This window comes from Tigriopus californicus, chromosome 9 (assembly GCF_007210705.1).
Source record: "Tigriopus californicus strain San Diego chromosome 9, Tcal_SD_v2.1, whole genome shotgun sequence".
NCBI classification, from domain to species: domain Eukaryota; kingdom Metazoa; phylum Arthropoda; class Copepoda; order Harpacticoida; family Harpacticidae; genus Tigriopus; species Tigriopus californicus.
The window spans coordinates 14,064,585-14,079,261 of NC_081448.1; the positions used below are offsets into that span (position 1 = coordinate 14,064,585).

Consider the following 14,677-nt stretch of genomic DNA (forward strand, 5'->3'; position numbering starts at 1 on the left):
TCCCCAAAGAACGAACGGAAGAAGCTCCGGCTCAAACTTGCAGTGAGGACCAATTGCAGAAACTCCTCAGTGCTAATGCAGATCAGATTGAACGCTCCAAAACTTTGGGATCATTCCAGCCGTTTGCACGGGACCCGCTCAAGCAAAAGCGATACGAGCAATTTCTGGTTTGTATGAAGAATAATCGTCGAGACGGTCTGGCCATTCTTCAACCAAAGACCATGACTGATTGGGAAAGAGAGCGGGAAAAAGTCGAGTTTGAACGCGCTGCGCTGCTCTACCGACCCATGTCAGGCACGATGAACTCAAAATTTGTCTCTGCAGGCAGCTCGGAAGATGCGGCCGAGACAAAATTGTCGGAGCCCAAAGATGGCCAAGGTGGAACGGGGGGTGACGCTAAAAAAGCGGCTCAAATGAAGATGTTTGGTCGTTTAACCCACGAAAAGGTGGAATGGCATCCGGATCGTTTGCTCTGCATCCGCTTCAACGTAAAGAACCCGTTCTCCAATAACTCGGTAGTGGGCGTGGCTAGCCGTGAGCGCTCAAAATTCGAATTATTCAACTTCACTGAACCGGTTGGTAAAGATATCAAAACTGTAACAGAGCCGGAATCACAAAGAGACTCCCCAGGAGTAGCCGTTGACCATGAAACTAAACAAGAAGAACCTGTAGGCATGGATATTGTTGTCACAACAGAAGAGCCTAAACCAGAAAAGCCGCCTTTGTACCTCTTTAAGTCGATTTTTCTCGATTCCTCGTCCTCAGAGAGCGAATCTGAAGAGTCGGAGGAGACAAAAGTCAACCATGATGACAACAAGTCAAAGAAAGCCTTGTTTGGATCGGAATTGGAATCTACGGACAAGCCTAAACCTTGGGAAGAAAAGATAGAAAACACATTGCGAAATCCATCCGCTCCCAAAGGAATCTTTGCTAACATCGATTTTGACAGGTTGAACCAAAAGAAATCCAGTGGAGATAGAGAGGACTCAACTTCGACGAATTCACAGGCAAAAATCTCCGAAACCGCCCAACTTATTGCTCCAAGAAGAAGGGCTGCCGATTTTTTCGAAGACGAAGAAAGTCCAGATAAAACAGAGCAACCATTTGGGCCTGCTAGGCCTGAGCATTTAAGGCCTCGGTTCACTCTGAAGCGCAAAGAGTCATTGGACGAGGATTCCCAAGAATGGGTGGAAGATACAAAAAGCCAACACAAGAAAAAGAAGAGAAAAGTGGAGAAGAAATCGAAAAAAGATAAGAAAAGGAAGAAGGAGAAGAAATCCAAAAAGTCCAAGAAGAAGAGCAAGAAGAAATCCAAGAAACATGATTCCACCACATCCGCCTCCGATTCTAGTGCAAGCGTGTCGTGACGAAATCACACTGTTATCATTCGTGTAATGTAACTTATTTATTTGTCTTGGACGAAGCAAATTTATGGCACTCACAATATATACGTGATGATTCATTCTGAATTGTTAGTCAGACTCCTTTATACAATTTCAACGATTACTATTTTTTTAAAAAAAGCACCATTTTTTCACAAACATGTCTTAAACTCATTGGAGGGAGGGACTGAAGTAGAAAGCGAGCAATAATACTAATCTCAAGCGTAGTAAGTCAAGTCTCTGATTTTCCGTTGTAGCAAACAACTCAGCAAGGTCCCCAGAAGTTGCAGAACGCCCAGTCCAAAGGCCACCGTTCCCACGATCATCAAATGATCGCCAGCAATTTGACCAACTTGGTCCACACAACCTATAAAGGACGAATAAACATGCGTAATGAACATGTGTTCTAGAAGGCTCAAACGGAGGAATGTGCCTCATCGTCAAATCATACCGGTATATCTGATATTGCTTGGATGATCTCGCACACCACAGTATCGACCAGGACTGATGCAGCACGAATCCGGCACTTTGTTGTTTCTTCTTTGAGGCAACTCGAACCACGCCGAATTCTGCCAATCCATGAAATCGTGGACTCCACAACACTCCAGACTGAATCCGAGCAAGTTGATGTTAGATGTTAGTCGTCAATCTATGTCATTGTTATAGGTAGAAACCAGATATTCTATTACCTAATCTGCAAGTGATCCACGGCCTCTGTTGTGTCATTATCGACACCATAGCGAGAATTGAACTTCTCAGACAGATTGTCCGCCAATTCCGTACTGAGTTGTCTTCGATACATGTAAGCTAAAACGCCAGCTCCGATCTCGATCAGGAAAATGATCACCAGGACGATGGAATAGGTCAAAACCATGGATCTCGAGGTCTTCATGATCCCGCAACATCCCAAAATGGTGGTCATGAGGACAATTAGACCTGTTGAACCGATTGATATGAAGAGGTCATTTTCGTGATTGTCTCACACAATCCGGTAGATCGCTTACCTGCAATCATAAGAACGTGTCCTATGAGATCGTATATCCCCGAAGAGAGCCAAAGTAGAGCTGTGTGCTTGTCAAGGATGGTCCAAAGACCCACTCCTCCCAAGATCAAGCCACTGACGAACAAGATCACATTGAATAATATGAGTGAGAATTTCAAGCACGGGATGCTACAACAACCACGATCCGTGGTTTCCGGAAAGCCATTGGGATTGTGGTACGAATATTTGCTCTCCCCCATGATTGCTCTTTTTGAATCCCAACCCACAAAACTAGCTGTATCTCCGTATTATTTGCCACAAGAGGAACCTTTTCTGAAGAATCGGTTTCGCTCTCCTCCCCCCGAATCAGCGACGTCAAGGCAACCCAAACGGGGCAATCCCTTCTCCAAGATAAAGTTGGCCTGTCTGAGCAGTGGGCACAGTGCCTAGTTACCATGGAGTACTCCATGAGTTACCCCACGAATGAACTCGAGCAATGCCCACTCTGTCACGTACCCGACCGTTCGTCCCATTTGATTTGGCTACTTTGCAATTGGCCCAGGGATAGAGCGCACGCAGGCCCTGCTTTTTGACATTGCTTTGGGGATCTGGGGATCTGGGGATGGATGGAATCCACAAAGCGCGCCGCGACCCGAATCGTTTCATAGGGGACAATCTCCTCAACTCACGCAACCTGATGGCATTTAATGGTTCTTTATTTGACAATCTAAGAGAGGTCAGTGGATCAACGAGGCCTACTACTAATCGTATAACGGATCATGGAACTTGATGCAACAACTTATTAAACATGCCACCATTTGGAGGACGAACGTTACGAGGGCTAACACGGCGAAGATGAGAAGTTCGTGCCAAGCCAGGGCCAATATCGTGCCTTCACATCCTGGAAAACCGGACCAAATCATGAACATGAGGGGAGATGAAGGACAGAATGGTTGTGTAATTAGGTTCATACCATTGAAACTGATGTTGGTCTCCACGTTCTTACCACAATCATCGCTAGGCTCAATACAACAAGAATCTGGCACCGTTAGGTCATTCCGATCTGGCAGATCGAACCATGCCGATTCTTCCCAATCTTTGAAGGCTTTGACACCACAACATTTTAAACTGAAACCGAATAGATTTAATGGAAATTTGAAAGTTCGATCTCGTTGGATTGTAGCTCCGAACCTGCTCTGAAGAGCATCCACCATTTCAGTGGTTTGGTTGTGCACTCCATATCGAGATTTGAAAGTCAACTGCAGCTTCTCGGAAATTTCAGATTCAATGTTTGGCAATTTTATCCAAGTAACAACTGCCAGGCCCACTCCAACGAAAACACAGAGGAGGAGCAATGCAGCATAACCGAAGATCAGAGCTCTGGATTTCATCACCAAGCCCGCAACTCCGAGAAACGATACCAAGAGCAACATGATCCCTGAAAGAAAGCAGAATTTGTAGTTTCTATAAGCTGGCCCCATCGGGTTTCAGGTCGGAACAATTTGAAGCAAAATAAGCTTTTAAACTGCATTTCAATCCAATCTGATTAAGGCGAAGTTAAAGTCCAACTAGTTCGGCAAAAACTGTTTCTTCTCAGTTCTTAAGGAACATAAATCCCTGCTTTCAAAGACCTGTATTTTTGCTTTTCAGTAAGCACCTAGGAAAAGAAGTTAAAAACCTAAAACCTAGGGTTGACCTTTTCTGGCCAACTTTTGGTCAGTTTACATGAATTGTCGTTTTGGGTGTTAAATGGTGTCCATTTAAATGGTGTCCGTTAAATGGTGTCCATTTAAGACAAAAGACCAACTCAAGCCGGCCTCAAAGGATGTCTGAGTCAGCCTCGAGCCGAGATTTATCAAAAAACAGGTGCTCCAAGTTCCGCTTCGAGTTGACGATCGCTGTTGATGGGAGCAACATTGGGTAACATGCGTTGCTCTACTGTAGGTTCTAGTTATTCATTGCATTCAATTCCAATCCCCTTGCAATAAAATCAGAATAATAAAATTCAAAGCAAAATCATAAAAGTGCTGCAATTCAAAAGCGCAGGTCTTTTCTATCTAAGCACAAATCAATTTCAGAAATAAATGTGTAACACATTTGGAGACAATTACCAACAATGGCCTAATATTTACCAATACGGAAATATGATCGGAAAGGCGTAATATTTGAAGATAAGCTATTACCTGATCAGTGATAAGCATTTCTTAATGTTGGATTAATGACAAGAATAATCAGAGTCTCTACTAATAGATAGAAGGAAGGAACTGATCCCTCAAATAAATGATACAGTATTAATAAACTGAATGGTAAGTTGGCAAGGAGTTCCTACAGACAAACCAGATGCCACTAAAAAAAAAAACCCAATGAAATACCCGTGCGAACAGCTTCTTTCCAGAACTTTCTTATCGTATTTCCCACTGGCGTTATCTATTTACCAGTTTTTGTAGAAGCATTGATAAACAAAATACAAACAGGCATTTCCAAGGCAAAGAAATAAGGAGTAGTACTGTTGCAAGGCAGTTCATGTAACTTTTGCACGCTCTATTCCAGATTGAAGTGAACATGCTTTTTCTCTAACAAACAAATTCGAAACAATGTACGAACGTACTAAAGAGAAATAAAAGAATATGGACAACGTGCTCGAATAATCCTACTTCTTGACAAGCCACAAGACACCCACTTCTCCCTTGTACCTTGGTCAATTTTTAGAGTGTTGCAACAACCAAGACAAGTACTTAAAACCAGCGGCAATTGATAGAAACGGTGGTTATTGGACNATGAGTTTTTGAAAAAACAGATCCTTCTTCTGACGTCAAAATATTTGAATAAGATTTTTTGGATTTCAATCACGATAAGTCATCTCAGTCAAAAAGCAACTTTTGTCAAACAACTCGTGCAAAATCAATTCGTTAACACCATCTGCTTTGTGCATTCTTCAACAAATTCAACTCAAAAATATTTCCTACGTAAATAATAGAAAAAAACAGTTGTGAGTCAAAAAATTGCATAGCCGTTTTTTATCCTTTTTCCACAAACTTGTCAGCCACAAACGTTTTGCCGTAGGATCGGCTTGGCCGTTTCTGTGAAAACAATCCATTCATTCTTTTCTTCAAATTGTCACATTGAATGTACTAAAGATTAAAAAAAACGGCCACAAGAAGCAATCCTACATTGCCTGTCGAATTGCATGTTTATTTTGGATCGTTCAGAACATGAAAAAGAGTCACGTCTGATTGGCCGATGGTACCACGTGAGAGTAGCAGTTAATCTGACCATTTATTGAACACACTTTACCTAACACGCTCAACCCAAAAGTGCTGAAGACGAAGGTCGAGGTCGAGACCCACAGAGGGAGTGCATGACCTCCTAATGTAGGCCATGCCAAACCAATCACTTGGGAAAAGCACAATATCACTCCCAACACGAACATACCAAGGTTGATGAGCATCAAAAATAGTTTCACACAAGGATTGACACAACGCTCATTGTTGACCAACTTGTTGGTTTCGGAGGGAATTTCGTACGAATAATGATATTCCTCCATGGCTTTTCGGCTTTTCGGCTTTTGGCAAGATGTAACTGAACTCAAAGTTCAAGGAACAAATTCATTTATAGAACCACGACGAACTCAAGAAGTAACTAAGCCTTGTCCAATCGATTCCGTGGAGAACCTGAATCGCGTCCGAACCAGTTCTGTTTAGTTGCTTTGCCAATGCCTCTTCATGAGTTGACGATATCGAAGAGGATAACTTCTTGTGGGCATGTAATGAAATAATCGAAATGTACAGGCGTTGTTCGAGTTGCATCCTTTAAGTCAGGCTTGAACATATTTTTGAGGGAAGGAAGTCAAGGAATTAAAGATTTTCAACACAGAAGAAAAGCCAAGAGAATACATTGCTACCAAGTGAGGTAGACCAGTTTGGGACCAGATGGGTGACAGCTGAACCATTGTTAAGTTAGGGTTTCTGATTGTAGAGGTCTTGCCTTTAATCAGCCAAAGTAGCATGGGCCAGGGACACTAAAGAGAGGAAACGTCACGGCTTTCCTTCGCCAGCCAACTTGGGCCATTGCGTTGAATTAAGACAGTAACTCTAGTATAAATTAAACAAGATTGCCCATGCTACATAGTACCTTTAAGTGTATTTTTTTTAAGTAAGCAATGATCTCTTTGATATACAAATGTGTTCAAATACCAAATATTTTTGAATTCACTTTAAAAGTTAAAAGAATAAATGAAATAAACATGAATATCAAGAAAAGCAAAAACAAGCAAATTGTATTTAAAATCAGTAAGAAATTGGTCAAAATTTGCTCAAAAACATTTATAGAAAGAGAATGAACAAGAATCAAATCATGAGGAACTTACACTGACAATTAAATAAAGAAATGTATAAATTGGGCAAAAAAGTACATGTATATAAATACTAACGTATCAGTATATCTGGAACGGACATTAGATAATCTTGTTTTAATCCACACATTCGTCAAAAAAGGGTCCAAAATAGTCAATTAAAAAGGTGTCATTTTTGTTGAGATGTATCCTTCCTTGATTTTGAAATATTCAAATAAGTTTAAAGAGCAATATGTAGCTCAGAGCCAAAATATGTGTATTTTTGATTTGGGTACCATTCCCAAATTGAAAACCATGGATTCATAACAAGTGCACCAAATTACTTGAAAGTTGGTTAAAATGTTCATGAAACAATTTTCTTCAAACAATATTATTGACAAAAACATTTTGACTGATTGTGTTTAGAGCAAATTTTTGCTTTACTAAGAATATATATTTATCATTTTACAGTAATTGTACTTAAAGACATGATAGAAGTCATTTTAAGCATATTTAAACGTCTTATTTCAAGTACCTACCATCAATGGTTACAAAAATGATACTAGCCACACTCTTTGAACTATATGTATGCCAATAATAGACATTAGAAAAATTCAGCATCATTAGATTAGGCATTAAGATTAGGTTAGATCATTAAGTTGGCGGGAAAGGTTTGGTGATCACAAAAAAGTGGCGCTTCCTTTCTCTAGTGTCCTTGCATAGGCTCATGGTTACCGAGTCATCTGCAGTGTAAAACCACAATGGACTCGTTTTTAACCCTTTTTCGTTTTATTTTCAATGGTTTTGAAGCCTCAGAAACAAGCCATTGGATTGCAAAGTGGCAGCACAGGTGTGCACAATCACAGATCATATAACGACTAGGTGTCGCATTGGCCCAACCTCAGTGCAGAGGAATATGGATTTTGTGTCAACAAAAAAACAAAAAAGAGGGTCACAGCATGATCCGTTCTAACGACCAGGGACTCTAAAAAGAGGAATCGACACGGCTTTCCCCTGACTGCTAAGTCAGGCGCCAACCACCATTGCGTTGAATCAAGACATTAACTCTAGTCTCAATAAAACAAGATTATCCATATTACATAGTACATTTAAGTGTTTTTTAATCAAATAATGATCTCCTTGATATACAACTCCATCCATATATTAAATATTTCTGAATCAATTTTGAAAGTCAGAAGATTAAATGAAATACCCATGAATATCAAAATCAAAAACAATCACATTGTCATTCAAATCAGTAAAATATTGCGTAAAAATGGCTCAAAAACATGGATAAATAGAAAATCAACAAGAATCATCTACTAATTGATGAGGAACTTATGTTGATAAAATATGAAAGAAATATATGTGATAAGCAATAAAAGTACATGTACATAAATGTAAACATCCTAGAATATTTGCGATAGACAATTGATAATTTTGTCTTTATCCATATATTTAACAAAAAATATCAGGCATTGGTGGAAAGTGAATGACTTATCTCTTAGTAGAGTTTAAATTTTTACTTATTAGGAAGTTTGCATACAAACCATGCATTAATTTGATGGGCACAGAGTACTAGCTAAGTTCAGCACACTAGTTTTCAATTTGAACTTTTTACTCCAATAAATTTCCTTTTTTGCAAAAGCATCCCAAAAAGTCAAATAAAAAAGGTGTCATATATCTTACTATTTATGATTCCATGATTATGAAGCATTCCAAATGAGTTTGTTGCTCAAAGCTACAGTATGCCTACTTTTAGATTGAGGGCCATTCCCTGAGTGAGAACCAGTTTCATAAAAAGTTCACCAAATTGCTTGAAATTTGGTCCAATTGTTTCTGAGACAATTTTCTACAAATAATTTTATTGTAAAAAGTATTAACAAATAGAAAGAGACAGACAAAACTAACAATGACACCCCCAATCAAATGGAGATTGTTTAGTGCTAAAAAATAACTTAAAAACAACCTATGAGAAAGAAGGATCATTTTCAGCAAAAGAGGAATGTGATTAACGTAAGGAGTTGCAAGGGTATGGGATTCAAATCTATCTTTGGTTTTGACCGTTTTCTTTACGGGGACAAAATGCCGCCAGTTTGGTTCCCCACCGGCTACAGGCTCACAGCAGCGGACTACTTGGAGGTGTTGAAAACCAAGGTGATGCCATAGGTATTGAAGACTGTCAAGAAGTCAAACAAGTCGACGTGGGTGTTTCAACAAGATGGAGCACCTGCTCACACACCCAAAATTGTTCAAAACTGGATGGCCGCCAACATGTCCTTCTGGCCCAAGGACTTCTGGCCCCCTCAGAGCCCGGACCTCAACCCATTGAAGTACAGCGTGTGGTGGGATGTGGAGAGAAAGCCCTGTAGGACTAGCCACAGCAGTGTGGACGACCTGAAGGCCTCTGTCGACAAGTACTGGAGGTCCATGAGGAAGGAGTACATCTCCAACACCTGCAAGGCCTTCCGAGGCCGCCGTGAGGCCGTCATTGCCGCCAAAGGGGGTCACACCCATAATTAATTACTCAATTAATAATTATCTACAGCTTTCATTAGAATAATTAATGTCTAATTAGTCTAATTAGCTCAATAAAAGCTTTTGAAGGACAGATTCGGATTGGTATAAATTTGTATAAATACTTTTCGTCGGCCCGGTATTGTTTAGGTTGTCAGTCAGCCTCTCCCAATGAAAAGACCGATTGGGCCGAATTCTCTTTATTGAATTATAAAGCGTTTGTGTTGTTTTTGGCTAATGCTTTCAAAATCTTATGTATAATTAGCGTCCTGGGCCACATAATCTCTGGAAATGAAATTGGTTTCAAGACATTGCACGAGTGGTTTGTTTAGCAATCTGCCACCCGTCTTCCCGTTTTGTTCGGGCTGTCTGACTTTGCAAATGAGGGTCCATATACGTTGCTTACCCATTTTATTCTATGCTTGGTAGATCTATTTGGCTTGTACGCTTTTGAAGTTGTTTTTACACATAGAGCTGAGTCAGAGCATTGTTCACAACTTATTATAACAAGTGTCTAATCTATTGGAGCATACGAAGACACATCCTAATTTCTGATCTAGCTGTTTAATGTTTACTCCTAAGTAGAGGGCTTGTCAGAGAAAAGTCACTCCAACCAAGCCACTCTAGACTTTGCTTTGAACACATTTTGGTAGTTGGGCAGCAGGGTGTCGGGCTGATCGACTTCTCTTGCGTTACGCAGTTTCAACAAAAGCAGAGAAACGAGCCATCAACTCACTGGCTCCCTGAATTCGGAACTTTATTTTGAGAATCGCGTAACTAAATGTGTTCAAAGCCGATCCCCATAGGGCTAGTCAAGTAAACGCGTTCATGGACAACTGGCGTTATTCCATGTAGTAAAATCAAAGAAAACATGCCCAGCCAAATCGCACTGTGCATGCATTGGATTTTGACATTTTTCTCCATTTTACATGCTTGTCTAGTCAATTAGCATTGTGGTATTGAGCCAATTTGATAGTGCGTTCACTGATTAACACCAAACATGCTCAATTAGTAGGATTTTGTAATAAAACGCGCTCAAAATCACTGGATTATTGAAAATTCAATGGGCGAAATGTGCGAGTTGACTGTGATGTTTGTCTTAGTTCTCTCTCCCCAAAATGCCCAAAATCAGGGTGCCGGGCCACATTTTTCCTTGAATTTCCTTTACTTGACATCCCCTATAGCACAGACTAGGCAGCCGCGGGGGAGCCAAAAAATCTCAGAAATCTCGTGAGTGTCGTTACTCTGACTAGCCCTCTATTCCTAAGGTTAGTCAGATTTAGAAGGCTAGTCAGAGAAGCGGCACTCCAGATATTTCTGAGATTTTTTTTGGCTCCCTCGCGGCTACCTGGTGTGTACCCCAGAGCTCCATCTTAGGGCCCCTCCCGTTAACAATATTTGTTGCCCCGCTTCAAAAGCTTAATTTTACTGCCAGTCTCACTTCTTATGCTGACGATACAAATTTAGTTTCTGGTAGAAATGGCCAAGATTGCACTAGCCATGCAAAGGACCTAGACCGAATCCACTCTTGGGTTACTGAGAGTAATATGGCCCTGAACAGGATGAAATTCCGCTCAATGACCTTTGGGTCACCTCTTTTGCCTATTCCACTTGTAGATAATGGAGGTAAAGATATTGAGCAGGTCCCATCTATGAAAGATTTAGAGGTAGTTCTCCAAAATAATGGAAAGTTCGATGAGCATATCCAGTTGAAAGTGGGTAAAGCTTTTCAAATGTGTGGATGGATATATCGCACGTTTAAGTCCAGACATAGCATCATAATGCTAACTCTGTACAAGTTGATTGTTCAGCTGTACCTTGAATATACCTTGCCCATTTGGGCTCCAAAGAGTTCAGCAGGTTTGCAAAAAGTTCGAACAGGTCCAAAGATGCTTCTTCTAAGAACATCACAGGATTGAGAGAGCTCTTGTATTGCAAAAGATGGAAGAATTTGGGACTGTGCAATGTTCAGAGAAGGTACGAAAGGTATCTGATACTGTATGTCTTCAAAAGCATCCATGAGCTTTGTCCCAACCCAGGAATTAGGGTCAGTTGTAGTGACCGCAAAGGCATAATGTGCGTTTTGAGAGCGCCTTCAAGCCTTCAAGAATCCATTCCAGTTAAAACAATAAAGTCCATATCTCTTCTTTCTCGGGCTCCTTCATTGTTCAATTTGCTTCCCTCTAATATTCGCGGGGAATACGTAAGTCTTGTTGATTCGGTGGCATCTTTCAAGTCAGACTTCGAAAACTTTCATGTATCATTCCAGATCAACCCTACATTCAAAGACTACCTACATTTGCCTACTTGAACTCGTTGCTAGACCAAATATTATATTAAATCTGAATGGTAAACAATAGACTAATTATAATTATTATTGCTTTTTGGACCAAAAATGTAGCCTGCTACTGGTCACTGATCATTTCTTCGTATGTTTTTCCTTTTGTCTCGCTGTTTGTCCTCCCTCTCCTCCTCCCCTGGACTTCACAGCGCGCGCATCCCGGTTTCCTTCTCTTTCGCTTCCACAGCGAGTGTTACGGCCACGCCAGTTACACGGGCTAAACTGGCGTGGCTGGCTCGAATCATAGAGGTAGACGGGCGTTTGTCGCCTCAAAGGAAGTCAAGGCATAGACGAAGTAAGACAGAAGAGGACAAATCGAGTTTGTTTTGGTTCCTTGATGCAGCTGAATCTACGAGTGGCATGCAACTCTAGCCGATTGAAAAATCAAATCCCATATCCCTCCCATCGCACTCTCTAGGCCTGCTTCCTCAATGGTCTAGGTGGAACATCGGCCTTAGTGTTTCGCCGTTGTCTATTCTAAAGGATTTCCCTCTTCCGTTCACAAAGCCCTTCACCGAATGAATTTGTCACGGGTGCGGATCATGAGATCGACCCACAAGACCCCACCCGTGGGCGTGGCTAAGTGGCGCGCTGGGTACAACGACTCACTGTTGAAGGATACCACGGCGGCCATGAAGGCCATTGAAGAGGGTGTGGCCGCTCTAGATGCAGCTCAAGCGGCAGAAGTGAGCCAAGGTCAGGCGATGGCCGAGGCCGATGAGGACGGCTGGATCACAGTGTCCCGCCACGGACACCGGAAACCCGTTGGTCTGAACACGGATAAAGCTCAAAAGAAGGTCATGGCGCGCGAGGCCAAGAAACGAAAGCGCAAGGAGCTGGAAAACTTCTACAAGTTCCAAGTTAAGGAATCCAAGTTACGCCGTTTGGACGATTTGCGCGAAAAGTTCCGTGATGATAAACGCAAACAAAGTGCTATGAAAGTCCAACGGAAGTTCAAACCTGACAAATAAATATATATAGTAAAAACCCGGATTTAGGCTTGTGATGCAGGTATAAACAATCATGGAAGCAGCAGCAGCATTGATCATATTTTGACTTACTAGTTTTTTTTCCCTTGATTTTCTCCTCGAGTTTAGCATGGCGAGGGATGCGTAAAGAAGATGGAGTTGAAATAATAACTTTTGAATGATATGTTGGACCCCAAGATATTTTGAAAGTGAGTCGCTCCGTCGTGAATGAGTAAGTAAAGGCATATTTAAAGATTTAGTGCTGGTCGAAAGTGCCCAACACTGCCTCGGGTAAACTGTTGACAACTTTCTGGCCAAATCGCAAAGTTCAATGAGAAAGTTAGGTCTCCAGCCACGCAACCTCCTCTAAGGCCAAACGAATCTCGAACGGTTCCTCGAATGTTAGGTGCATGGTTTAGAACTCATTTCTTGGGGCATGAAGGGAACAGAGCTTCCTAATTTTCGAGACAAAAATGTCAGTTGGCAATAGAGGAAATGAGAACCAAATGAATGGCTCTCTAGGTTGGTGAGTCTATCTCTTTCTCTTTCTGGATCATGGAGGTAGTAGTCCTGGTTTGGCTCGAGCCAAAGAAATGCATTCTCTTGATGATGGTGGTGGTACTAGCGGTCGTGCCTCACTTGGACCCCAAGGAGAAGAGGCTCCGTCCGCGTGGCAAACGCTCATCCTTCAATGAAGTCAAAATACCAACCAAAGAGCTAGTTTATGTGGGAATGCCACCAAGCGCCAGTCAACTCGAGGGGATCACAGCGAGATAGCATACTATTGGATGGAAAGAGATCCTACTTTGCTTCTTCTCCTCTCACCGCTTCGTCCTCAGTCTTCTTCGGCTCTTTTCCCTCTCTGTCCGAGGTCGTCCTCCTCGTTTGGTCCGTTCTCCCTCCCTCCAGTTTCCACTCCGTCCTCGTCTCCATTTTTACTTGATAACTAAGCGTGACCATCTTTTCTCTGTTTCAATTATGTTCAGGGCGTTTCGGTTAGAACCAGTTCTCCAATCTGTTCTCTCATACTACTTTTGATTGGTCGGCCTCAGATGCTCATAGAGGGGAAATGTTAATTTTTTTGGGAACGGAGCTGCCAAGCATATTAATTTCAATTAAAAGATACATCAGAAACCCAGCCAGGCGTTTGTGTTATTTACAACCTATCTTTGCATTGGTTTGAACTCCTTTACCTTAGCCCATAATTTGATTCACACGATCTTTTCCACACTTTCTTTCTTCTTAAAACCATTCAAAGTCTTGTCGATATAGCTCTCACTATTTGAAAGTAATTCGTGTTTGGGGTGGGGAATAACCGCTATGAAATGGGTTTTCAATGGGTTTTCAATGATGTCCTTCAAAGACGATCACAGCCCGTTAATTGACCCTGAAAATGGCATGTAAGATTTCAATTTCTAATGTAAAATGCTGTATGATCAGTAACTGAGACAGTTAACCTACCACAGGGTAAAAATACCCTTTAAAATTGTGACGGAAATTCCCAAACACATCTTGGCATTTTTTTACCTCAAAAAATTATAAGGAACAATTTTGATTTTATTACTTGATGTAATTGTAGCCCACACAAAAACTTACATACCTAAAACCATTATAAAAACTGAAAATTTCAAAAACTTACTCAATACAAATTAAGAGCACACTTAGTTAGCTCTTGAATATAAATCATAATATCGTCTATTACAACGTAATTTAGTTATATGGGATTTAATGGTCTAAATTTCATCGTTCTTAGCCCCAAAATGCCCCGTTTATATGTTAATTCAATTTTCCAACGAATTAATATCGTTTTTCAACATCGAAAGCAATTAAAGATTATCATTCTTTTTCTTGCAGTCTCACAACAGCTAAAAAAGCTATATAATGCCACTTAAAACACACTAAAATTGTAATCTTTGAAAATGTGTTCTACAATCATAGTATGTGCACTTAGTTACGCATTCACATGAATTCTGAAGACAATACATATAACACACAATGTTGTAGATTTGGTCGTTTCTTGAAGACTTTGTTGCAACTGATTACAAATAGCTGCTTTAAGACTTCATTGACATTTGTAAAATTTTCAATGACCGCTCAACTAAATGTCATTTGGACGGTCTATAATAAATTTTCAAAAATCTGCTTTTTTGAGGGTTT

At 40.9% G+C, this 14,677-nt stretch overlaps 4 protein-coding genes across 8 annotated transcripts; 2 read left to right on the forward strand and 2 right to left on the reverse strand.

Annotated features, from left to right (window-relative positions):
- Window positions 1-2: 2 nt before the first annotated feature.
- LOC131886773 (G patch domain-containing protein 1-like) lies at window positions 3-1,469 on the forward strand (the record flags this gene model as incomplete). The annotated part of the gene is made up of 1 exon (XM_059235173.1): window positions 3-1,469. A coding segment is annotated over one exon (1,365 nt), but the record flags the coding sequence as incomplete, so codon positions are not given.
- Window positions 1,387-2,770, reverse strand: LOC131886414 (CD151 antigen-like). The gene is made up of 4 exons (XM_059234727.1): window positions 2,387-2,770; window positions 2,072-2,318; window positions 1,834-1,991; window positions 1,387-1,749 (listed from the first exon to the last, which is right to left on the reverse strand). Exons 1-4 carry the CDS (start codon window positions 2,622-2,624, stop codon window positions 1,601-1,603), a joined length of 792 nt encoding a protein of 263 aa, XP_059090710.1. The 5' UTR covers window positions 2,625-2,770; the 3' UTR covers window positions 1,387-1,600.
- Window positions 2,771-2,921: 151 nt separating this feature from the next.
- LOC131886415 (CD63 antigen-like) lies at window positions 2,922-13,447 on the reverse strand. 5 transcript variants are annotated; one of them, XM_059234730.1, is made up of 5 exons: window positions 5,659-6,179; window positions 3,556-3,802; window positions 3,338-3,492; window positions 3,124-3,265; window positions 2,922-3,058 (listed from the first exon to the last, which is right to left on the reverse strand). In XM_059234730.1, the coding sequence occupies exons 1-4, from the start codon at window positions 5,906-5,908 to the stop codon at window positions 3,126-3,128; spliced, it is 792 nt and encodes a 263-aa protein (XP_059090713.1). In that variant the 5' UTR covers window positions 5,909-6,179; the 3' UTR covers window positions 2,922-3,058; window positions 3,124-3,125. The 5 variants fall into 5 exon arrangements, with proteins under 5 accessions (XP_059090713.1, XP_059090716.1, XP_059090715.1 ...); XM_059234733.1 differs by lacking the exons at window positions 2,922-3,058; window positions 5,659-6,179 and adding an exon at window positions 13,346-13,447 and having other exon boundaries at window positions 3,063-3,265; XM_059234732.1 differs by lacking the exons at window positions 2,922-3,058; window positions 5,659-6,179 and adding an exon at window positions 9,618-9,637 and having other exon boundaries at window positions 3,063-3,265.
- Window positions 11,816-12,545, forward strand: LOC131886416 (putative ribosomal RNA-processing protein 7 homolog B). Its single transcript, XM_059234734.1, has one exon. The coding sequence runs from the start codon at window positions 12,071-12,073 to the stop codon at window positions 12,521-12,523; it is 453 nt and encodes a 150-aa protein (XP_059090717.1). The 5' UTR covers window positions 11,816-12,070; the 3' UTR covers window positions 12,524-12,545.
- Window positions 13,448-14,677: the final 1,230 nt, after the last annotated feature.

What these genes read in the sequence shown, in the direction of transcription:
- LOC131886414 (XM_059234727.1), bottom strand. Translation starts at nt 2,624, where the DNA reads ATGGGGGAGAGCAAATATTCGTACCACAATCCCAATGGCTTTCCGGAA. An exon ending in ACACGTTCTTATGATTGCAG is followed by an intron (nt 2,319 to 2,386) that starts GTAAGCGATCTA and finishes TCGGTTCAACAG; the next exon opens with GTCTAATTGTCCTCATGACC. An exon ending in GTGGATCACTTGCAGATTAG is followed by an intron (nt 1,992 to 2,071) that starts GTAATAGAATAT and finishes GCTCGGATTCAG; the next exon opens with TCTGGAGTGTTGTGGAGTCC.
- LOC131886415 (XM_059234730.1), bottom strand. Translation starts at nt 5,908, where the DNA reads ATGGAGGAATATCATTATTCGTACGAAATTCCCTCCGAAACCAACAAG. An exon ending in TTTTGGGTTGAGCGTGTTAG is followed by an intron (nt 3,803 to 5,658) that starts GTAAAGTGTGTT and finishes GCTTTCTTTCAG; the next exon opens with GGATCATGTTGCTCTTGGTA. An exon ending in GTGGATGCTCTTCAGAGCAG is followed by an intron (nt 3,493 to 3,555) that starts GTTCGGAGCTAC and finishes ATTCGGTTTCAG; the next exon opens with TTTAAAATGTTGTGGTGTCA.
- LOC131886416 (XM_059234734.1), top strand. Translation starts at nt 12,071, where the DNA reads ATGAATTTGTCACGGGTGCGGATCATGAGATCGACCCACAAGACCCCA.